Source organism: Meles meles, chromosome 10 (assembly GCF_922984935.1).
Source record: "Meles meles chromosome 10, mMelMel3.1 paternal haplotype, whole genome shotgun sequence".
Lineage (NCBI taxonomy): Eukaryota > Metazoa > Chordata > Mammalia > Carnivora > Mustelidae > Meles > Meles meles.
The window spans coordinates 20582367-20607272 of NC_060075.1; the positions used below are offsets into that span (position 1 = coordinate 20582367).

At 51.5% G+C, this 24906-nt stretch overlaps 1 protein-coding gene across 2 annotated transcripts in view; it reads left to right on the forward strand.

Moving 5' to 3' along the window:
* Window positions 1–24906, forward strand: part of PLXNA4 (plexin A4) — a 424337-nt gene that overhangs the window by 151112 nt on the left and 248319 nt on the right. Inside the window, exon 4 of one of the 2 annotated variants that reach the window (XM_046020617.1) lies at window positions 17570–17807. The exons of the other annotated variant lie outside the window; for it this stretch is intronic. Within the exon in view, the coding sequence (XP_045876573.1) occupies window positions 17570–17725 (156 nt within the window). The 3' untranslated portion in view covers window positions 17726–17807. Of the gene's footprint in view, window positions 1–17569; window positions 17808–24906 lie in introns of those variants that run through there. 2 annotated transcript variants of the gene reach the window in all.

Below are 24906 nucleotides of genomic sequence, written 5' to 3' on the forward strand. Positions count from 1 at the left end.
TGAAGGCAGAGGCTTTAACCCACTGAGCCACTCAGGTGCTCCAAATAAATAAAATCTTAAAAAAAAAAACAACAGTTGCATCCTTTGAATGGCTGAGTATGGAGTTTAAGGGAACACCGTGGAGCAGGGGTCTAGAGACAGGCAAAGGAGGAAGCCCCAGACCCAAGTGCAGGCCCTCTGTGGAGGGGAGAGAACCAGGTTCTTTGGGTGGTGGGGAAAATGATGCCCAATAACGCCTTCCGATGAGGGCCACCTTCTGCCGTCTCGTCTCTGGCTGTCAGAGGCTCCCCCACAACCCCGGTCAGTAAGAGAGATGTCAGGAGGATGGAATGGCCTCGCACAGTGAGGTGGGTAATGATCTCTGAGGCCAGAAAGGAAGCAGGGGTCCTTGTAGAGCACTTATAAACCTACCCTAAGGGACAGTCCATGGATTTTAGTGCAGGCAACACAGCCTCTGGCAACTTTCCTTTGCAGAGACACAAACCCCTCCTTTGTCCTGAGAGCATCAGTAGGGTACACCCACTCTTTAATATTGGGCTCTGAATTGCACTTGAATCTGTCCTATATTCTGAGACATCGTCCCCTCTCGGCGATCTGTGGAGAAGCCCCTGGGTGTGCATGAAAGGCCGTGTGTGGGGTGTGGGGATGTGGCACTAGGCTATAGAGTGGTTCAGGGACTTTGTGACAGATGTCATCCATCCAACCGACCGGTCACTGCTTTACCTGAGAAGTATTTACTGACAGCCCGCCACATGCCCTGAGCCACACCCCAGGGACTGAGTGGAGCACAGAGTCCTACTTGGCTGCTTCCCAAGCTCCAAGTTGACCACTTACCTTTCCAGTGGCTGCTCGTTCACGAAGACCCACCTTCTCATTCTTAGGCAGCCTCGTGCCATCACCAGAAGGGAAGACACAGCAAGAAGGGTAATGACAGTTATTTCTCCCAAGCAAAACCTACCTGTTAGGAGTCTGAGTGGTGTGAGATGATGACGCAAATGGCCTCTGGATCCACATCTCATGAGCACTCAAGGATGAGGACAGATGGGAAGGGCCCAGGGTGACAGGCTGCGTGGGAAGGGAAGAGCCTGGGCCTCAACTGACCATGTGACCCAGGACAAGTGGGCTCAGTGGTAAGGAGAAGGGGTTTGGCATTCAGACCCTCAGGTCTCTTCCTTCTGTGACATTGAGTGAGGTCTCACTTGGTAATGACGCCAACCTATTGATCAGTCTTGCTGCTTCACTCTTTCCTTTCCTTGCTGCCCCTTTTCCTTTCCCTTCTAGATCTGAGCAGCTCACATGTCCACAGTCCTTCCTGTAGCTCTTCTTTCCTGAAGGGTGTTCCATCTCGCCGACATCTCTCCAGGTCCTCTCACCCAGCACCATCCAGTAGAACCCTCAGGGATGATGACATGGACTCTGGTGACATGAGCTCTGGTCCCTAAGGCAGCCACTGGCCACACGTGACTAGGAGGCCCTTGAAATGTGGCTGATGGGACTGAGGAAGGGATCTTAAATTTTATTTAATTTTCACTTAACCCATGTGTCTAGTAACTATCTTACTGCATATCGCTAACCGCTTTTGCCAACACTCCTGGGTCACTATTTTTTTGTTTGTTTATCTCTTCTTATATCCCTGGTTAAGAGCTTGCTATCTGGAGTCTGACTTCCTTCGCTCAAATCCTCATGACCACTCATGAGGTCTGTGGGACCTTGAGCAATTTACTTAACTTCTTCCAAGCCTTCAGTTTCCTTGTCTGTTAACGGAGGCTACCAAGGGGCCCACCTGCTAGAATGGTTGTGGGTATTAGCCAGATAATGAACACAGATGATTTAACACAGTGTCTGGCCTCTGTAGATGTTAGCTTTGGAGGAGGAGAAGGAGGAGGAAGAGGGGAGAGGAATATGTTTCCATCTTCTCTCTTCTCTCAGAGTGAAGACTTAAGAACTAATACTATCTAACCTGCTGTTGTTACTACTTAGCAGATGGAGACAATCGTGTGTCTCCCTGGGCTCACATGGGTGTCCTTTTGTATTTGATCCCTGTTCTCCCTGCCCAGCTACCATCTCTCCCGGTACCTCTGTGCTCTGCACCAGGCCAAAGTCAGGTGTCCTAACAGCGCCCACCCTGTTGTGAGCTGAGAGAGAGTTAGCCTGTCCTCACACACATGTATGTGTGCACACACGTACACACGCACACACCACTTGCAAAGCAGTTGGACCTGGGATTTCGTTCCTTCAGACACATCTGTGTCTCCTGTCTCTGGCTCCTCCTCCTCTGGGCAATGGGGAACAGGGTGATGACCCCATTAATTCTAGGCAGACCCTTGTTGCTCTGCAGGTCTCCCACTCCCCTCAGACCTCCCCTCCAGCCAACTCCATCTCCCAAGCGACACTTCTCAATCCTGCCCCAGGAATCAGATGTCTAAGCAGCAAATGAAAGATTAATGCCAGTGGCCAAGATTGGGGTGTGAATAATTTAAAGGGAAGAAAAAGAGCCAGCTCCACTTACCACGAGGGCTGCCTGGGCAGAGGTCAGGGAGAGGGGAAGGGCCAACTCCAGGCCAAGGATAGGGGGTTGTGGATTCTACCGAATTGATTGGGAAAGGATTTGTTGTCCTTGGCATTGTGAAGCACTCGTAGTTACAACCAGAAAACGGGTCCTTTGGCATTCTTATCAATACAGTTATGGGTTTCACGAGAAATGCGGGCAGTTTTTCAAGCGGGCACCATGTTTTTGTGGACGGTGCAGCGCCTGAAACCTCCCATCACGTGAACTTCCTGTTCCCTCCTGGGATGAGGACCCCTCATACCAGTGTCTCTGTTCTCGTTGCCACCTTGAACCTATTGGGCTCTAGAAGTCCACATGACTGGGGTAGTCCGTGGAATGCTTTGTGGGGATATGGACTTGGCAGTGAGGTGGGAAAAGCAGCCTGACGTTGGCGAAATGAGCAGAGTTTTTATAGTGTGGCTTTTGTCCAGGCAGGAAACCTCTGTGTGGATATGTTCCTCTCCTCTCTCCACCACCTCAGCCGCCTCTCTGCTACCCCAGCCTCCTGTTAGGTTTACCGCAGTCTCTCCTCTGATGGTTTGGGGTTTGATAAATATTTTCCCCTCTGGAAGTCTTTAGCAGTGCAGCAAGAAGGTTACATGATGGATTCTCCCCATCACTTAATTGAAGCCATAAAAAATGGAAAGAGAGTTTCCAATAAACCAAACCATTACTCACTGGTGGCTAGAGAGGGGATCCCAGAACCGGGCCCTGGGAGGCGCAGCTGGGAAGCCCTCCAGCTGACTGTCTATTATGATTATTAATCACAATGGCAACAGGGTTCATCTGCACGGAGCTTCTTAATGAACTTGGACTCATGTCCTTACAAGGTTGTAGCCATTATAACAGCCAGGGCCTTTCTGTTTTAAATCCCTGAAGGCTTCGTTGACTGGGATGGATGCCCGAGCGGAAGCATTTGTCCTGGTGCTCCCCCAAATTATGAGATACATGTGGTTGTGTCTAGGCTTGAACAGTGGAAGGGAGAAAGCCATGTCCGCTGTGGCTGGGAGACTCTGGTGTGATTAGAAGTAGGAGAGTATGGCTCGTGGTTGGGTGCATGCTGTCTGTGGGTGTCTATGGGTGTCACATTGATGGTTGCATGCTGTGTATGGCATGGTGAGAGTTGTGTTGGGTGGGTGGTTGATACAGGATACGGAAGGGAGGGGTGTTCACGGTAACGGGCATCCATATGTTAAAATAACATCATCTCTACGGGTGTATATATAACACTTGATTGTCCGGGTGCGTTAAAAGTAGGAAGACCCAAGAATTTCTTGTCCAGACTGGAAGAGTTTTGCAAGTAAAAGGGGGCATTATTACTGTTTTGTCTGAACCGCTCACATAAACCAGGACTGTTGCAGGTGACCAAGGGTGTGTGGTAACACCGCGGACAAGGTACCACTGAATCACTTAGGTGCATTTTCCATTGAGGTTGACCTCCCGTTAGGTTTATGTTGAGAGCAAGTCTGTCAAGAGTTAGAACTTAGAGGTGTGGGCAGAGGGTTGCCTGGGCAGGGGGTGAGAGGTGGAGAGCATAAAATTCATTGGCATCCGGCCTGATTGCTGCCACCTGGTGGGAGAAGCAGCCCATGGACCCTCCCCAAGGCTCATCGCTGCAGCTCTAGAGATGTCCTGGTTGCCTGCCCATGTCTTGATACCTGAGAGACCTTGGTACCCTCTCCAGGAACCCTGTGTCATTCAGGATGGAAAACTGGCCAGCAAACCTATGGGCTGCAACCTCACGGCCCTCAGAGGGACTGACCTGACCCAGGGAATCTTCAGAGTCACAGTCTACAGGCTCACTGTGTGTGCATCCTGGGTCACAGTGTAGTGAGGCAGGAGCCAGACTGTTCCATTGCGGTTGGGTCTGCCTTTGACTTGACCTGGGCCTCAGTTTACCTCTCCGTGAAACTGAGGGATGAATAGTATCTCCTAACAAGAGTATTCAGGTTTGAGACAGCATTTGGGATGAGCTGTGTAAGAGAAATTCACCTTCTTTTTCTGCTTCCTTCCCTCCTTCTTCCCCAGCCCCTCAATCCCTGCAGTATTTTTGTGTTATCAGGTGACTTGACCTCTAAAGACCCCCAGACCCTTGTTATTCCATAGCAGTAATAATTTGTCGCGCCGCTGGCAAACTCCTAAGGTTTGGGAGGAAAGGGAAGGGGGGGTCTTACCAGAATCTCGGCTGGCATTTTCCCCATGGAGATTGCTCCCCAGTTGCCCTGGTTTTCTTTCCAGCTTTCTCTGTGACCCGTGGCAGGCAGCGGCTCCCCACCATAACACACACAAGAATCCTGCCCAGCCTGCTTTCTGCAGAGACTCTCTCTCCCATCTTCTCCCTAAAAACCAAGAACTCCCAATGCCGCAAGCAACAAGATGAAAACAGACATTAATCCATCTGCAAAACCTCAACATGTCACCCGATCCTTATCAGTGCCTCGTAATCGCCTCCAAGGAAGATCTTCTTCTATTAAAAAGCAGTTGCCCTCTCTGCTGGTAACACTAATAGATTTTGTGTGATATTTATACCAGACTTAGCTATCAGCATGTGAAATGCCGTCCCCTTCCTTCTGCCCAGGTCTTGGTCCTTAGCCTCTGCAGGCGTCTCGCGAGATTTCGTTTTCCCTCAGGACCTCTGTTGGCAAGATGCTAAGCCCCATGAGGGCATCCGTCTTGCTGAACATTGTATCACCTGCACAGGGAGGGTGGCTAGTGCATAGGAGGCAAGTGATTTCCTCCATCTGTCTGGTTCATTCATTCATTCCTTCAACAAGTGGAGTCAAGGTCTAGAGGGGGAGACAAAACAGACAAACAAAACCAAATAATAATAATAATAATAATAATAATAATAATGACAAACAGTTATAAGAGCTCTGAAAGGTACAAATAGGGCTTTGAAACAGAAGATAATCACGGTTGGGGTCTATGTCAAATGAAAGGCAGGAATATCCTTTTTGAGACCTAAAGAATGACAAGAACTGGCCATGAATGATGGTGGAAAGAGGAGGTCTCTAGTCAGGGGTCTCTTCCTGGAATCGGGGAAGTGGAGAGAGAGCTGAGCTCCCTTGAGAGCCTGGGAATTTCAGGAAAGGGAGAATTTGTTGGCTTTAAAGAGGTAGGAAGGAGTGAGGCCATTTCAGAAATGTCCAGGTGGTCAAAGCACTAGGGGATGTGATTGGTGGGTAGAAATTGGGCTCTTTTACACTCCAAACAGAAAGATCTAGAGGATCCAGAGATAAAGCCCCTGGAAAGACTGTGGAATGGAAATAGAAGGTGAAGGCGGTGAAGAATGGAATCGGAATGAGGGGTTTGGGGCAGCGGGTTGACCTCTGGGTTTCCTTTTCTGCTCACGTTTTGCTTGACACATCGTTTATTTGTGTCTTCTGTTCCTCTGTGTTTATTGAGATGATGTAGCTATAAATAGGGCATCTGGACTCATAGGGCTCTTGTTGCAATTGGGGCAGAACTCGAAATCAGGGCCTAGCCAAAACCTGTTGATAAGACCCAAATTTCAACAACAACCATGACTGTAACAACATCATCCACTACCGTTCTTATCTTCCAGGCTCTTTGGTGTCAGTAAACGGAAAGCAGTTTCACTTGAGATAGATTCGATGGTGAGAGCCAAGCCCATAAAATGTCCTTCAAAGGTTATGGTCTTGTCAATTACGCATCAGAACAAGTTGTTGATGAGCGATTTTAGGGCTGAGGCCCAAGCAGGGTGGAGAGGAGCCAGCCCACACTCCAGCTGGTGGCAGCTGCTTCACGGAACCCGGGGAAGGGCAGCCTGTGCAGGGAGTCGCCCGGCTCTGGAAGCACTTGGGCCTTCCTCTGCAGAGAGGGAAATGGGGGTGGGGGAAAGTTGTCTGCGCAAGAGGAGCAACTCGTTAATTAGAAGTTAAAGGTCCTCCTTTCTCTGCCAGATCTGAACACATTCATGTGAAAACATACAGGCACAACCTGGTTGCTTTCATCCTCTCTCCGTTTCTAAACATTTCTGTGCCTTAAACACCCCTGTGTTCCTTTCATTTGTGGCAGCTAGATCATATCACAGACAGACATGATTGGGGTGCAGTGGAGACACCGGGACTTTTTCTAGAAGACACAGCTGAGGACTGGGCTGTTCGCTCCTGGGGCTCACATCTGACGTTTGGCAATCAGTGGATTCCTTGTTCAGGAGAGAAGCAAGCCCGCAGGGAGGGGGTGGACAAACAGATAGACGGACAGCCAGAAAGGGAAAGACCAGGAGTTCAGGCAGGTCCCTGGCATCCTCTGGCCCTCCGGATGGTGGTTGGTGAGGGTAGAAAATGGCAGTGGGTCTGGGGGTGGGGTGAGGGCTCAGAGGAAGTCAACCAACCCCATCTCTCCCCACCCCCCCACCACCCATTTGCCCATCGCTACATGCCATCCCATGCTCTCTCCCCCAGGCAGTAGAGACAGCTTGTGAGCCAAAACAAAATGTGTCCTTATTACTTTTAAAACCAAACTCTCCCTGCAAGGATTTCAAGTCCTAGCTCCTGTCAACCTAATGGGCTCAATTCAGGAAGAGGGGGCAGGAGAGGTGACCTTCAACACATTTTACCACGAAGGGCATGAAGTCTCCTGCGAGGTCAGGCATTAGCACTTTAGGAGATGGAGCTTAGGGAGGTCCTTGGGGGCTGCCCTGGGGGGAGGAAGTGGGGGCTGCTGGGGCAACCAGGGAGGCATCGGAAGGCAGCAGCCTCCTACCAACCAATGCGGAGATATTTCACTAGGTAAACTTTCTCGTGCATAACTGGCTGAATGTCAGCTCTGAACGAGACGTTTTTCTTCCAAACTGTGGGAAAGATGGCCCAGGTCCAGCGGAGAGTTACAATTACACGTAAATAGACACGTTGAACATTCCGCCTCAGAAGACTGTGGCCAGATCCAGCCGTCCGTCTTCTCATCCTGGGTGGAAAGCTGGTCCAGGATGTAGATTCTCCTCACTTCCCCTCCCCTGTGAACTCTGCAGGTGCTGTGGCCTCATCAAGAGAGGGACAGGTTTCAAGGGCGGCCGGTCATACCACCGAGGTCCCAGGACACAGAAACAGGACACATTGCTTCTAAGGAGGTGCCCTCATGCTCAAAACAGACCCAAAAATCTGTGGGGTGCCTGAGTGGCTCAGTTGGTTAAGCATCTGCCTTTGGCTAAGGTCAAATCAGGGTCCTGGGATCGAGCCCTGCATGGGGCTCCCTGCTCAGCGGGGAGCCTGCTCCCCCGCCCCCTCTCTTTCTGCCTGCTGCTTCCCCTGCTTGTGTGCTTTCCCTTTCTGTCAAATGAATAAATAAAATCTTTGAAAAAATATTTTAAAAATCCGTGGAGATTGGCCAAAGGGAGATACCTAGGTTCTAGAGCTGCCGGGGCAAGTGCAGGGTGTGAGCTCTGTCCCTCTGTCCCCACATGGGTTACCAGCCACCTGGTCCAAGCCCTGGAGATCAGCTTCCCGGGGGCTCTCCGATGGAGACCCAGTGCCGTAAATGCATCTCCCCCAACAGCGATTCCTGGCTTCGCAGCACAGCTGCCAGTGACCCCCTTCATCTGGGTGTTTGTCTCCAGATGTCCAACCCCAAGGACACCATGTCAGCACGTTTCTCTGCTGACTGGGCGAGAGCAGCTGCGTCTTCTAGCAAACCCTTCCAAGTCCACCGCTGGTTAGCGTGATTATAGTATTTTACTCGTGAGATGATGACGCCTCTTGGTCCGCTTTTTGAGGTCCCATTCTCAACCATAGGAGGAGGATCCTTCAAGGCACAGAGGGCTAGAGCAGAGCAGGTTTTAGAGGTCTTGGGGTCCACACGCTCCCTGTGGAGATGAAGAAAGGGAGTGCACAGTGAAAGGGCAGGCGAGAAGGTCATATAACTTCCCTGAGGTCACCTGCAGGGGTGGTGAGAAAGAACGTGACTGGCCCTCCCTGTCTCTAACCTCTCTTCTGGTTCGAGTTTAGAAAAGAATTTAAGAGAAAAATTATTGGTTTTACTTGGAAAATACAGAAAAATATCAAAGAAAATGTATACCCAGGATGTTACGACCCACAATCATTGTTAATACTTCCTTTCAATTTTTATATTAATTATTTCCCATAGTTAATGTTATTCTCTGTGTGTGTATACATATATACATTTGCTGAAAAGTCCAGAAAGAAAATCATGGGTGTATGTAAAGACATATATGAGATCATATATGTATGTATCGTGTATGTGGGTGTGTACATATACACCCACACACGCACCTGTATAATTTTCTGTTTGGCCTGTTTAGCAAAACCTTGTAACTCAAGTAATTTCTCCACTTGTTACAAACTCTTCATAAACATAATTTTAAACATGTGCTTAAAATTCTGTTATGTGAATATACCATGATTTACTTACCTACTCCCATATTGTTTTATATTTAAGTCACTTCTCATTCTCAAATTGTAAACAATGCTAATAGGAAAATGATTACGTGGAAAGGTTTGCTTTCCTTTTTTTTTAAATCCCTGTGTTTCCAACTATTTCCTTTGGCTAGAATCCCAGAAGTGGTGTTTCTAGGTCAGAGAGTATAAACACATTAAGAATTGGCGATCTATTACTAAATCGTTTTCCAAACGTATTGTTCCAATTTATGCTTCCACTAGAAGGCTATGAAATTTTATTAAATCTTTGTTAATGTGGTAGACAGTTCTCATTTCTGACGTGAAAAATCTCAGTGTTCTAAGTTCAGGCACAGCTGTGAGTCAATGGAGATTTTGATGTGAATAAATAGTCCCATTAAACATGTTTGAAAATCCAACGAAACACTAGATCTATCCTAGAAAGCAAGGAATTGGCCCCATGTAGCCCAGTTGGCTAGGAGCAGACCCTAAAAGTGATGTCTGTACCCCAGACAGGGATAGATGTACTGCCATAGCCCAAGGAATACGAATAAAGCAGGGTAGATTGATCTCCGACGGGCTTGCTAGAAGGTAGGACCTGAGCAGTCTGTGTGCTCACGTGCACGTGTGTGTATGTACACGGTTATGTGTTATGTGCATGCATGGACAGGTGCACGTGTGTGTGCACATGCAAAGCACGTCCAGCCCTGGGGAAACAAGGGTGTTGGACCAGCGGACTCATAAACACATGTCTCCCGATGGAAAATGGGGCTGAGGCACCATTCTGTGACGATCACCAGGGTGGCTCATTTGGCTTCTCAAAAGATCACGTCAGTCCTTCTCAGCCCTGCTGTTCAGAGGTCCTCCCAGTCCTGGGGGTGGGTTTCCCAGCAAGGGTCAGGCCATCTCAGCCAGGCTGGGGGAAAAGGCCGGCTGAGTTAATGAGCCCCTGCTCATGGCAGGGCGTTCTGGCAGGCAGGGACCTCTCAGAGCAAATGAGAATGTTAATGTCTGTCTCTCCAGACCCGCAAATGCAGGCCTGTCAGTGTAGATGTTTCTAAAGCCCCCTGTCCCCTACAGCTCTGTAAGCGACACGAGGACACTGGGATGATTAGTCCTTACGGAAGTGAAGATCCTGCTTGGGCTTGTTTTCCTTATTGTTAAAGAAGGGGACAATGAAATGGATGGGTTCTGCCCTCAAAATCATCTCTCGTCCATTTCAGTTCCCCTCAGCCTTCCCTGCTTGTACATAGGTGGGTGACCCTTCTCATTGTCCTTCATGGGGAAATTGTGAGGGATGGTGGGGCCTGGGAGACAGACCAGCTAAATTCTGGCCCTGACTCTAGTGATCTGTGTGGCTCCAGGCAAGTCACCAGCCTCCCTTGGTCATGCTCTTGTCACCTGTAAAACAGGAATCTGGATTTGATGAACACTTGGCCCTTGCCTAAAGTTTTATATATTTTGTAATATTAAAAAAAAATCAAGTATGCCCAAAGGAGTGACATTTTGGCAAGAAGAAAGCACTTTCTCTGAATCCTAGAGGCCAGAGGAGTGGTCCTTCCAGCCACTTGGGTGTCAAGGAGGCTCTCGGGTGTCCGTTAGCATCAAAAAGTGGGAAGAAGAGCTGAAGGTGAACAACAGGTAAATCGGGAAGGGTCTGGGTCAGTACAGTCCTAAAAATCTCAGAAGTGAGGGGAAAAACCTCAAGTGCAACAGGTTAGAGACTGACTGCAATTCTGAAGGCACTCTTGGAGAACGTCAGTGACTTACCCAAGGCTGCTTCATTCACAGCCCACAAAGAGGATCCATGGGCTACTGTGTGGCTGGAGATGCGTGCTACCCTTGTCTCATGAGCCAGTGCATGCTGAGAGTTAGTCATCAGAGTGATTCCAGACCCGTGTCTGTGCCCAGGTGGCAGGAGAGACTTTCTTGCCATGCAATTTAGCCCTGGCACATCTGGTCTCTGTATTTGTCAGGCAGTCCGTCCCACTGCAAAACGGAGTCTTTGCATTGTAGCCTTGGAAAGTCATTGTCACTTCCCTGCCTCTCCAACAGTGCTTTCCAAACGGGGGGGTCACAACCTCTTCGTGTGCCGCTAAGTCCAGTTACTGGGCTGTGACCCACCTTTGAAATCATGGAACAGAGTAAGAAAATAGAGGCATTGCAAGTAGCAAGGGCAAGGCTTGTCTTCATGAAAAGCTTTGTTTGATCCTGCGTTGTGATGTGAGTAAGATCTCCTGGGTTGGTCTCAATCAAAGCCTCAAAACGACTCTGTAGGATGGAGAGGCTGAGGGATAAGGACCCTGGAGGCTCTGCCTGTGTCCTCACAGTGTATGTTCTGGGCCACATACGTATGTGTGGTGACAGTCAGAAGCACCACCTGGGCCATGGGGCCTGGGGATGGCCGCTCATCCCCCTGGATCCTGATTTTGTGGCCCGGGCTCCTGACTCAAGCGTCTTGCACGCCAATGCCTTCCCCCCGGGGTGACAAATACCTGTTACCCATCCTCTCCAGGCCAGCAGGCAGCTGGGACTCTCCATTTCCCTTTGTCCCTGTTCCTCTGGCTATTTTCAGAAGGTTGAATCAAGGAGTAATTAAGCCGGAGACAAGTAGCCGCTCAGCGTCTCCTGTTGAGTCCCTGTGGCAAGAAAGGAACGCCAGTACCTGGAATTAAATAACTAGGAGCTGGAGGAACTATAGTCTCGGCCTATCCCATCATTGTGCAAGGATCCTGAAACTCAGTGAAGTTACGGGCAAACACCTTGTAGGGGCCAGTTTCAAACCCCGGTTCTCAATCAGCAGATCTCGTGCTCCAACCCCGTGTGCTGCTGCCCTCATCTTGCTGGAAGCACCACTTTTTAGCAAATAGCTTGAGAACTTTGGGGTGAAAACATGCATCCCTGAGAAGGGAAGGTGTATAACCACCTCCCCCCAACACACCCTCCCCCACACATACACACACATACGCATCCCCAGCTTCCCCTTGTGTCTTCTCTGCAAATAATCCATCCCAGTGACCTCCCCGAGCAGAAGGGTAGCAGCTCGACAAGCCGGACCAGCCGTGGAGTAACCAGTGGGGGGACAATGGGAGTGTGCGGGAGGCCCCTCCTTCTGCATTATTCACCTTCTGCAGCGCGGTCGTCCCACCTTTCCAGGCCCCTGGTCTCAGCCCTGAGAGAGAGGAGAAGCAGAACGGGGAGGAAGAAGGGGAAGGAGAATGAAAGGAGGAAGGACAGGAAGGAGAAGGGGAGGAGGAGGAAGAGAGGAAAGAAAGACAGCGACCATGGTCATCAGAGCAGTGATCGGAGCCTCCACGGGCACTGATCCAGGCGTGGCGCTGTTCCAAGCACTTTACACGGATTATCTCAATTAATCTTGATACAAACCCTGTGAGGTAGCAGTCTTGCTATCACCCCCTTTCACGACAGACAAAACCGGGTACAAGAAAGTTACATAAGTCATTGTCACACAGCTCATTAGCATCCCAACCAAGCGGCCTGGCTCCGCAGCCCCATTGTTAAGCATGGCCCGGTACCACGTGGCCGTCCTGGTGCCCGGTTCACGGCCAGGTGCAGCCCATGGGGCCCAAGCAGCCTCGCTGGCCGTGCAGTGTCCCAGTTCTGTCACGGGTGATGCCTGCCCGGTGCGTCCCGGGCTCAGGGCCCGGAAGAGCTGGATTGCGGCAAAGGGTGAGCGGTTGCCGGTCCCACTGCTGTCCGCTCCAGCTGCCTCCTCCACTCCGGGGATGGCCAGGCGCAGGCACCTTGTCCCCCATGGGGTTCGCTGGTGAAGTTACTGGGGTGATTTCCCCATGGCCCTGATAGACAGGAGTCTTCCCAGAGCTGTTTAGGGGTGTTTCCTGGAGCTCTGCGGAGCGGAATTCTGCAATGATGCGGCCTCACGCACAGCCTCATGTCAGCCTTCCCGAGGGTTATATAAGGTGCAGGCTTCTCATGGAGCTCTGTGGGGTCAGGCCTCCAGGTGAGCTCCTCAAGGGGATCTGACCCATATTGCATCACAGAGGTGCTTGCGGATCCGAGGCAACAAAAGAAGTGAAAGAAACCCTTCTCTCTCTCGGCACAGAGCCTAGGGCCATCCTTGCTGCTCAGAACTGACAGGGCCAAGGACAGAGCCCTTCCCGAGCTCTCCGCCCTGTGAGCCCTGAGCCTCCCCGTGGCTTCCTGAGTCCAGCCTGCAGGAAGGCAAGCGTATCTGCTCCCAACTCACCCGGCTGCCCCGAGAAGCCCAAAGGCCTTTGCCTTGGGGAGGACTGGACGCCTAGACCCTGAAAGTCAGCAGGGTGCGTCCAGGTGGCCACCACCGCTCACCCCCTCAAATTCTGCCCCCCACATGGGTGGCCAAACTCTCCCTCTCTTCTCTCTCCCATCCCCCGCCCCCGCCCCGCAGAGTGAAGTCAGAGATCTACCTTTTGGAGTTAGTATTCCTCTGCCATCACTTTCAGGAGAGATGGGGGCGGAGGAGGAATTGGAGAGAAAGAAGAGAAGCTGGGAGGGAACAAAAGTCCCCATTTAAACCCAGGCCGATGCAGGAATCCAGCTGACACAGCAAGAAAGCAAGATGAGTAAAAAGTGAGCGGGAGATGATTTATGTTTCATGCCTGAGGACCCACGGAAGACTTCCAGGTGTCACCAGGCTGCCCAGAAGTCTTTAGCAGCAGTTCAAGCTGGACACTGTCCTGAGGCCCCAGGCCCCTTCCTGCCTACTTGGTTTTAGGCTGATGCTTTCATTTACTCCCATGTGCATGGGGGCTTCCAGACGCTTCTCTTCCCTGCCTAATTTATCTTTCTCAGTTCTCCCCTTTGGGTGATAACAGGACATGGCGCCCACGATCGGGTGTTACGCTAGTGGAGGACAGTGCATGGCCGCACCTCAGGATGCCTGGGGTCCGGAGCCTCTGTCCCCTTCCCTTCTGCCTTGGGGGCCATCCACACGTATCCAGGCACCCAAGTCTAGGACAAGGATCAGGAAAGACCAACAAGTCCTCCCTCATCTCCCCTCTGCATATTGTTTCCTGGGGTGTGGGTGTGGAAAGGGAGGAGGGCAGGCCCTTCCTCTCCAGTTCTGAAGCACACAGAGGGCAAAGGCAATGCAGCTGACCAAGGAGATGCTCAGGGTCAGCACCCAGGGGAGGAGACTTCCGGGTTTTGTGCGCGGGCGCGGTGGCATTGGGTCAGCTGTGTGATTTGTGTTTTGTTAATGAGCTCATCTACACTAGCTCGCTCGATGCGAGGGGTCATTGGACAGGGGTGCTCAGCACCCGGGTCAAGGACACACAGCATGTCTGGCCAAGCTGCTGTTGGAGTTCACAGCTAGACCCATCGCATGCGTGTCATGGTCAGGGTGTGGGAGGTGCCTCCCCTGGTCCTGGGATGCCTTCCGGTTAAGCTTGATTGACCCCACAGACCGAGGAGTTTGAGAGCAGCCTGCCCTTTGCTCAGCGTGCCATGGGAGGGCAGTGGTGGGTGCTCCAAGGGAAGAAAGCAAGTTTGGAAAGGGGCACTGATGTTTTTGGCAGAGGGCATTCTCTGGAATCAGAAAGGTCGCTGGCTGCCCTTTACCAGCTGGGAGCCTGCATTAAGACATGGCCGCTCACCTTTGCACATATACAGGACAAATTCATAACAGGCGAAGAAAAAGCAAGGAGAGGCTCTGTGGGACTTGTGGAACATGGGCTTGCGCATCCTAATGCTCTTTCTCCGCCTTCACAGAGGAGCCCCTCTGCCTTACCACGATGGCCTTCTGCAGATGAGCGCCCCGGCTTACTTTACGCAGATTCATGTCTCCCCTCTGCTGTGGGCTGTCTGTCACTTCTCCCTTGTCCCTCTTGTCAGCGATGCTGTCTGATACAGCACCCGTTTTATTTTTCCTTTTCAATTTTCCATGAGCTTGGAAATAGAGAATCAGACTTATTAGACTTGTGTGTAGAACATGAAGAACGAGGCTCTGAAGGAGTCCTCAAGGGACCCGCGGAGTCAAGGGCATTTGCTTTGGTGTGTAGGTGCTAGGATCCCTATTTTAACTCTTTCCAGGTCATTTCTGGCATTTTCTATGCTTGGTGAGATTCTGGATGGAGTTACCTAAGGCAGCTGAGTGCAGATAGGTAACGGGGTTATGAGCCATGTGGGGGCTGGCTCATTTTTATGCTCATCACATGCTCTATTCTGAAGCCTCTCCAAGTTCTCCACGTTTGGGTTCCCTGAGAGATGCTCAATGTCTTCTGGAAAACTATCTTTTGCTGACAATTGCTTTTGGCAATTTGCAAGGACATGAAGCTGGTTGAGAGATCCACCTACCTAGAGGCCGGGATGGAGCAAGTTTCTTATTCACGGTTCTGTCCACCTTCACTCCTCAACCATGGCCGAGTTCAATCCTCCTTCTCCTCCTCCTCCCCGGACTGACCACACCTTCTCCAAGCCTTTCTTTGTTGACCTGCAGGGCCTTCCCCCGCTCCTACCTCTGAGCCCCCTACCTCTGTGGAGTCTGGGTTTGATCACTTTCCTCCCATGGTGCCTTCCTCCTCCTCCCCCTTTCCTTGAATGCCTATAATACCTGAGATAGCAGTTGGTTTATTTATTCAACTGGTATTAATTAAGCCTTTGGTGCTGAAGCTTATCCGGCAGCTCTTGGGGCTGTAACTCCTCAGCCCACATCTCCGCTCCTGGGCAGCGTTCTCAGCCTGGCCAGCCCGCAGGATCGCCTGCACAGCCGTGGGAACCCTGACGCAAAGCCTGCGCCCTCAACTCATTAAGCCAGACACCAGCACCATTTTTTTTTTTTTTTTACTTTCCCTTTTGAAGTAATTGTGGATTTGCATGCGGTTGTAAGAGGTGGCACCGAGAGAGCCTCCAACACATGACCACATTTTTACGTAACTGTAGTGCAATCTCACAAGTGGAAATTGACCCTGGTACAACCCGCCAAACCTACTCATTCAGGTTCCGCCAGGTTTTTTGTGCACTTGCCTGTATGTACCCCCTTGCATGTGTATTCAGTGCTGCACAATTTAACCACATGCAGAGATTCATGGACTCACCCTGTAATCGCATTATTTTTCAAAACTCCCAGGCGATCGCAGTGTGTGACTGAGGCTAAGAACCACAGCTTCTCGAGCCACACCCCGTTCATATCCAGCTGTGCCCCCCAGGTGATGGTCTCTGTTTCCTTTCTGATCTGGAGTCTGTTCTTCCCACTAACACACCTGACACTCTGGGAGCCGGCAGGCAGCACCCACCCTCCCAACTGCTACAGCTCGCTCGCTCGCTCTCTCTCTCTCTCCCTCCTTCTTCCCCCCACCTCAGCACCCCCCCCACCCCGACTCGGGACCCATGTGTCAGGTTGCTGGAGTCCTCCTCTGGCCTGCCTGCACCGAGAGCTATTTCCAGGACTCGAGAATGAAATTGAAAATAGACCAAACAATGTGACAGTTTTCTGCTGCTATTTTTTCTTTCATGAACAGAATGTTCAGCATTATTTTCTTTCTCTTTGTGCAATGCTGCAAGTGAGAAATAATCTGATTGGAACGCTGGCTTATGCTGTTTATAAGCTGCAGTCACCAGCAAGCTGTGCAGAGGGAACTTTCCCAGGGACTCGGTGCGGGGGGAAGGTGCTGGCGAGTCGTGGGTTACAGCCCCAGCCGGGTGCTGCTTAGGCTAGGAAGTAAATGCCCACATGCACGTGGGTGCTCCTTCTTGGGCTTGTCTTTTCCTGGAAGCTTTGGGAAGCTTTTTGCTGAGAGTGATCAAGCTGCAGCCGGTGCATGGGCACTGGGAAGGGACTGGGAAGGAAGACTGAAGCTATCCAAGGCTGCGGCATATTTGACCACAAACACTGCCACTGAAAAGCCGGGCGGCAGGGGTGGCGGGGGGGAGAGGGGTATCTCTGAGGCTCCATTTTGCTTTCCCAAAGAACCTGGAATTTGAAGTTTGACGTGGGTCTGCTGTAGAAACCACAGTCCAGTGTAGGGGTTGGTGCTTTAACAAGAAAATGAATGCTCTTTTCCTCCTGCTGGGGACTCCTCTCCAATCGCAAGAGAAGGGACAAGAAAGTTTCGTGACTGTCCGTGTCATAGGAGAGCTTAGAGAAAGTGGAGTCTATAGTTTCTTGGGAGACTTTCATCTGACGATATTCATTCCTTCCCTTATTTAAGAAGCGTAGGGATCATTGGCTTTCCACCACGCGCTGAGCTTGGTTCTGGGGACGCTAGACATTTGTCTCTCTAGATATGGCTTGATTTTATTTATTTATTTATTTTTTCTCCTGGAATGGGAGGGGAACCAGAGTTGGGTGAGAGGAGAAGTTGATTATTTTGATCTCTTCCAATCCACAAAGGCCTGGAAGAGGTAAGGACAGAACAATCATATTTTTAAAGTCACCTTCCTTATTCTTCAGGCACTGTGGAAGTGTTCTAGATCTTGACACAGATGAACGTGAACGCTTGTTAAAAGCTCATCAAAGTTTATGCTTAGGATCTGTACCTTTCACTGCGTGTAACTTTTACCTTAAAAAAAAAATCACTTTCCAGACAGAAAATCAAAAAGAAACAGTGAAGCCACAGTTAAGAGAAGAAAACTTTAATCAGGAGTAAAACCCTGATTTTGAAATCTCATCCCACCTACATTTTCACAGATCAGACAATGTGGCCCCAAGACTCTACCCCCTGAAGCACAAGCATCTGCCCATCAGGGGACTGACTCTACCCCTGGCCTGCGTATGCCTGCTTCTGCTTCTGGAACATTCGGCCCACACTCCAGCAGGGGCCGGGTGGTCCTACCTTCCCCATGAAGCCTATCTCAATCTCTCCAGTGAGTCTAAGTGACCGTTCCTTTTTCTGCTTTACCTACTTTGACTGCCTTACTATAATCTGACCCTTGGTTACTGAGCATATTTCAATTTTATTTATTGAATAAATTAGTACATCGAAAGGGCTCAGAACGGTTCCTGGCACAAAATAAAGCTCAATAAATGATCATTGTTATTGTTGTTGCTCTATTTTATGCTTCTGGTCGGTCTCCTGAGGGCCTGTGTCCTTGACTGACCTACAAGTCTGGGGTCGGGAGAGGTTGGCTTGTGTGCTGTGGGGTTTGGCGCAACACTGGACATTTGCGCTTACTGAATTCTGCACCGACGTGTGTGAACTTCGGGTAACTCTAAACCCATGTATTTGGTAAATCTGACTACACCAGAGGTGACTGAGGAAAGTTCTAGCAGAGACTTCTGCACTGAGATGCAGCACCACCCAGGTAGCATGGGGAAGGAGGGCATAGCAGGATTTTAGAACCTGTTCCCAAGCCCACGCTTGGGAGACCTTGAGAGAAGCCTGGTCCCCAACACAACCAAGAGGTGGAAGGTTATGACCTCAGAGTACCTGGTCTTTGTGGATGGTCTTCTGAGCCACCCAGGACACCCCGGGGTGGGTAATGACATGCCACTTGATAACACAGCCCTGCGTTTCAAAGCGACACTCAGCAAAAGGTCAGCATGACAGTGACACCTGCTCATGAGCCCCGCCCACCTCGAGGCAGGGAGGCTGGGCCACCCTGCTCATTAGGTCGGCATCTGTCCGCACCAGCCTGCCTGCAGCTGATGCTCATTAATCCTGGAGCCCTGAGCCTGGTGGGCCCAAAGAGGCTGAGCTTTTAGAGCCATTTATGGCCAGAGGCTTGGCGAGAGCCGCTAGATTGATTTATAATTGGGCTGAAAGGCCCCTTGCGTCCCTGGAGCCCAGGTTCCCAAACTAGGCCAGTCCGGGAGGGTGGTTTTGGCTCACTGACTTCATGAAAAGTCTCATGGCAGGGATGAGTTTCCTGCCAGATCAGCACGGTGGCAAGTGCTACAGGGCCAATTCCAGCACATTCTGAGGCTTTCCGGCTTGGCCTTCCTCGTTTGGGAGATGTAACAGAACCTGCCCTGGTGAGGACACGGTTCCCTTGGGAGGGCGGGACGTTCATCATGGTCTTCCCTGGCCGGCGTCAGGATCAGCCTTCTGAACTCACAACATTTTGCGGGAGCGTCACAATAATGACAACAGCAGCTGGTATATGTTGACGGCTTCCTGTCCCCCTGACATTGAGCAAAGGCATCAGGTGTCTTATCTCATTCGATGAAGCTTAAGATCTGGTACCAGGCCCATTTTGCAGGTGAGGAAACTGAGGCACAGAAGGTTAGATAACCTGCTCCAGGCTACACCTTCCGAGAGGCAGAGCTCAACTTTGGACTGGCTGAGGCCTGGCTCAGGGGGTTGGAGCTTTTGCTTTCTGCTGTCCCAGGCACAGGGCTTGGAATTAGCAGCAGAAGCAATGAGTCTGACGTGTGTCAGAAATGCCGGGAGCCTCTACGGTGGACGGGAAGCCCTGGTTGATGGAAGAGAGGCTAGAAGTTGGGAAACTGAGCGCAGTTTGATTCCAGCCACCAAGAAGCCATGGGATGTCGGGTCATCACCTCCCAGCTTTGTGCCCTCCACCAGACAGACATACCACCCTCGAAAATAAGGATGCCAAGCTGCCATCAAGGTGAAAACCCTTAGCAAGAAGTAAATAATGACAGCAGCCACTTCCCCTGGCTCAGCAGGAAGGCCCCGCCACGGTAGCACCCACCTGGAGGAGTGGCCCATTTCAGGCAGTAGAGATGATGGGTGATGTTGGCTCCATCACCGGGGGAGGGGGGGCGCTTCCCAGCTCTGTCTGTCTTCCTTCGCTTTCCATGTGCTGTGGGGGTGACCGGACCTCCAGGAAGCTCGTGTCTGCTCACCTCCTCTCTGGGTCTTTTCTCGCCCCTGGCACAGGCTCTCATGGGTGTGTAGGCAGGAGTGAGCTCCTCTCCCTCCTTTCCCCAGATCTTCCCGTCGGCTTCTCTCCGCTCCTGCATGCCTCTGCTCTTTCTGCCGGTTCGCGATCATCAAAGGCAGATCTCAGGATCCAAACTGTGAACCCAACTGTCTCCATTGCTGCAGGTTTCAGAGCAGCCGCGTGACAGGGGCGCTTTTTATGGCCCCAGAAGCTGCTGATGCATAATTCAACAAACAATCCAGAAATGCATCAGCATCCAAATTACTCACATCAGAGGGATCTTGATGTTAAACATGGTCTCTTAAAAACCCACTCCATTCATGCGCTTTTATCTTCCGGCATTTGTAAAAGTTTGGGGAAGGCTGGGCTGCGGTGGGAAGTTTTAGCTTAAAACGGATGGCTGGGTGTCCCTGTGGGGTATAAGGTCCCCACCCCCTAGCCCCGGGCCAGCTGTGAGAGTGGCAGGCGCCTGGGGCTGGGTCTTGGGGCTGGACTCCCCCACGTTCCCCCAGCCTGGAGTCCCCAGGCCCTCTGGCAGCCCCCCCCCTCCCTCTGAACAGAGGCTGGTCTCTGCCCTGAAGAAGGCAGCTTCCTGATTCACTGTGGAGAGGCTGCATAGTGCTTAAGAACACAGTCTTTAGAAGAAGACACTGAGTTCAAAGTCTGGCTCTGGCCCTAATCATCTGGTTAACCTTGGGCATGTTTCTTAACCTCTCTGTGCCTTCTATTCCTTATCTGTAAAGTTTGGAAAATAATCGTGCTTATCTTACAGTGCTGTTATGAAAACCAGCATTTTTATGTGGGCGCTGCTCTTACGGTTATTTTTTTTTATGAGAGTGCTGCTCTTATGGTTATTCCAGAAACTTCCATGGCTATCTGGGGACCCTTGAGTCTCCCCATCCCTTCCATGGGATCTCCATTTCCAAGCACTCTGGTTCTGCCCCAGCAATGTATCATCAGCCACATGACCAGACATGACCTATGTGGGTTGGGAGTGCCTGACCACCTACAGTACCTGGAAAACAACTCCTTGCCCCAACCCCTAGCTGCAGTCTTCACCTTTATCCTGGCTGGCACCCTTCCTCAGCAGGGCTCCCTCCGGAGTCTTCTCTCAAGTTTTCTTTTCTTTATTTCCTCCTCTGCTGGGCTTCTGAGTCTAAAAAGAAACTTCCTCCCTATCCTGCCCCATCCCCACAGTCTCCTATTTCCCTGGACCATCACCAAGCAGCCCCTGATCCTCCGCCATGCCCACTAACCTCTGGAAAACCCGTTTCCCTGTCATTTTGCAGCAGACAAACATGTGCATTTTCTAAAAGGCTGGAGGGGCTCCTGTGGCTGGTCTGTGCTCCAGTCCAGACCTGAACACCTAATTTGTGTTTCTTCCGCTATTCCCAGGAGTGAAGAGTGGGGTTATATGATCGGTAGCCCTCATGGCTCTTACCAGTGACTCTGGTTTTTACCCATTTGCTGTGGGGCCAAGGAGAAGCATGGCGTCACCCCCACTGAGTGCATCTGGTCCCATCCATTCCGGCGAGGCAGGGCCATGTTTGTAAAAGGTGAGGACCTGACCTGGGTCCCCAAAGGCTGAGAATTCCCACATTCAGCTGTGGACTCACTGGGCTGGCAGATCTGACTCACAGATGGCCATAGAGGACTTTGGCTAAGCAGAGGAACGGCAGAAGTCCAGAGGGGGGCAGAAACTGTAGCAGGTGGACCAGGGGCTTCCTGGTGACTGGAATCCCAGGGTAGGGGCAGTGGGAAGCAAGTGGGGGAAAGTACTTCATGGATCCTCAGGATTTCTTCCTGGGTTCAGTGGGACCCCCACTTCACGGCTGCTCAGGTTTAATCCCATGCTGCTTGCGCGGTGACTTGCAGACTTGTGCTGACTTCAGCACAGAGGGGTAAGGGAATTGACTTAATGTCGTACAACAGGTTAATGGTGGAATAGAAATAAGGACCAGGTTCCCTTTCCTCGGAAAGCAGTATACGCTGTCCTGAGCTGGACTCTCACACTCAGACAACAGGAGCACTCGGGTTCAGAGAGGGGATGTCGTTCGCCCAATGTCACCCAGCTCGTTCATGGCCGAGTTGGGACTAGAACCCAGTGCTCCTAATTCTTAATCTGATGTTTGTGCCACTTCCCACCCCTGATCACTTCTGCTGGTTTGTTCACCTGCTCCCCTCATTAGCTAGGGAGGAGGGGTCCTCCCAGGACCTGGCATCTGCTGATGCCATCTGCACTGAAATGGGCCTGGGTATCTCGAGGGGGTAGGGCAGAGCGGCGCTCCTGGCTGGGCGGCACTTCAGAGGGAAGCGGGCCCATCCCGGGGCCCGGGCTGAATGGAAGAGCAGGCTTTGCATAAGCACACCCTGTTCCCATCCCCCTGTGCCTACCCCCCATGTGTCCTGGGTCTCAGCCAGGGCTTGGAAAGAAATAAATTCTGGATGGCTGCTAGCCAGGCAGACACCCAGGTTGTCAGGGGATTGGGGAAGGTCAGACAGGGATGCCAGTTCGCATGAAGAAAAAAAACAGAGGATGGGTGTAAATTAGTGGCCTGTGTCTCAGCGGCTCTGTGCCTAGAATCTGTAATGGGCCTCATCGCACGTCGGCTGGGGATTCTAGTTGATGACACAACCCTGCTCCTGAGTCGAGCCCTGGCTTTGGTGCCACACACTGAAGATGACATGGGTCAGTGTCCTGGTGGCACCCTGCCCTCCCAGCGTCTCCCCTACTGAACTGTGGTAAGACTGATCTCTCTGGGTGCCCTCAGCTCCCGATTGCTCTTATGCGCCTCGCCGGTGGATCCGACAGCCCCTCTCCGTCCCCTACCCTCTCCGTGTACTTTTCTGTCTCTCCTTCCAGTCCCGTGGTTGCTACAGGGTCAGGGGTGTGATTCTCTCCCCTTGGAATGCCCAGTGCTGAGCCCAGGGGCACCTAGCAGGTGCTCAATGAATACTTCTCAGATGAATGAATGGGTGAATTAATGGATGAACGAACAAAGACACGTTTAAGTGGCAAAATGTGGACCAGAGAGAGGAGCTGATGGGGCTTCCAGCAATAATCAGCCCTGTCCAGTGCCCATATGTGGTACAGTTCGCTCTCCGCGTGTTTGTTGTTTTGGCGGCCGGGCCAGAGCCTCCAATGTGTGGCTCCTGGAGGCTAAAGCCGGTGCACTCAAGGACCAGGGGCCAGGTGCTGTGGGAGTTCCTGGACTGATAATAAGAAGAGAGCGATGTGTTTCCTGACCTTGACAGGATCACAGTCTGGGAGGAGAGTACAGCACAGAAACCACCCGTTAGAAGCTGTCATCGTGGGGAAGGATTCACCACCTGCTGTGGGAGCCTGGAAGGAGACGGAAAGAGCCTCCTGGTCGAGGGTGGGGGGCCGGGTCAGGCTCTGGGAAGGAGGCTGATAGAGAAGGGGAGAGTGAGGGATCAGTGAAACTTTCCAAACAAAAAGTGGGGGAAGGAGGAAAACATACTCGGAGGAGTGTATTGGTTGACAGCCTGTATGAGGAACAGCAAGGCTTTATGTGGCTGGAAAGGGCTTGTGAGGTGCTCCACGCCCACGGGAGAAGAATGCCTTCTATGGACCTGACCCCGGGGCATGTGTGCTCAGACGGAGGGAGAGATGCAACACATCCCGGGGTCTGGAGGGTCTTATAAAGGGTCATGTCTTGTGCGCTGACTGACTCTGAGCTCAGCTGGGTGCTGGCGGCTACGAGAATGCCCCTGGTTCAAGGCCCCTGGATTGCCGCAGTCTCCCACGCAGGGCTCACTGGGCAGTCTCGAGGAGGCTGAGCGCCAGCTTGTAACACAGTAACTGCCGAGCAAGGCACGTGGCACCAGCAACGCCTGGCAGCCCACCTCCCTGCAAAGGCCACTGAGTTCAGATGGTAACTTCCAGGGCCTCTGTGTGGGGCACGTGACCACCTGGCCAGAGCATCGGCTCCCCAGCTTGGAGGAATCATGACTCTGGTTGGCGAGACCCTGTAAGACTTCAGGGGACCTGCCGGGAATGGCAGCTTCTGCCACACATTGTTGAGAGAACCTAAAATATAAGTTAGAGGTCATAAGAACCAGGTTCATGTTTAGATGCTATCTGAGGGCTACTTAGCTTTGCTTCCATTCCTGATAGCATTCCTCCTACTTTCACTTGTTAGTGTGATAAATATTTATTGAGTGTCCTTTGAGCACAGGGCACATGGAGCCTACCCTCAAGAAACTTGTGGTCTAGAAGGAGGACAGAAATAGAAGTGATGGCCACGTCATGTTGTGATGGATGTCCATCCCTGTCTTGTTTGTGCCCCAGACCCTCTGCAGCTTCCGTAGACTGTAAAAGCCACCTCAGTGGCCTCTGACTACCAGTTGATTTGAACAATGAGGAGTTTGGCAGGAGATTGCAGTGGAAAAGAGGGAGGCAGAGGGATTTACTCCCCAGGTCCTCACTCCTACCCCGTCCTCCCATTCTCTCCTGGGTAGAATTGGGCTGGCTGCCTCCTTTACCTATGATCACTTCTCTCAAGCTGGCCATGGGAGACTTTCACCTTTCAGCTTCCAGGAACCATTCCCACCGCTTTCTCCTTCAGGTTCAAGGGTAGGGAGAGTCCCTCACACTGCCAGCCCCAGGATACTGCCCTATCCTATGGGGTTTCCCTTTAGTTCATATTGGGAGTCGGGGAACTAACTGAAATGTATCAGCCCATGTCATCCCCACTAGCAGAAGATAGACTCACAGAGGTTCCACTGTCCTCTTCAACATCCCTTGCTAGTCTCATGTGTAGTGATATGGAAACCAGAATGGGGAAGCTCGAGTAAGACAAGTAGATTTTCCCCATCCTGGCCCCGATGGGGGACATCCCCCGCACCTTGCATTTCCTGCATATGGTCTGTCTACTGATGCCATGCTGGTTCATGGTCACACACGCGTGGATAACCGCACACCTGCTCCTACCAGCTTCTGGTGTTCTTCCATGCTCCTGGCTTGGGACACAATCCCCTTTCCATGATGCTGTGTTTTGAAGAGGAGCAGAAACAACCGGAGTATGCTGTCGTTACTCTACTTTGTTCGAAAGGAGAAGCGTGGGGCCGAAGAGAAACACCCTAAGACTGGTGGTTCTTGGGAGAAATTACTTGAGCTCACTCTCCACGTGCCTTCCGGCTGTGTGGTCTTCTCTT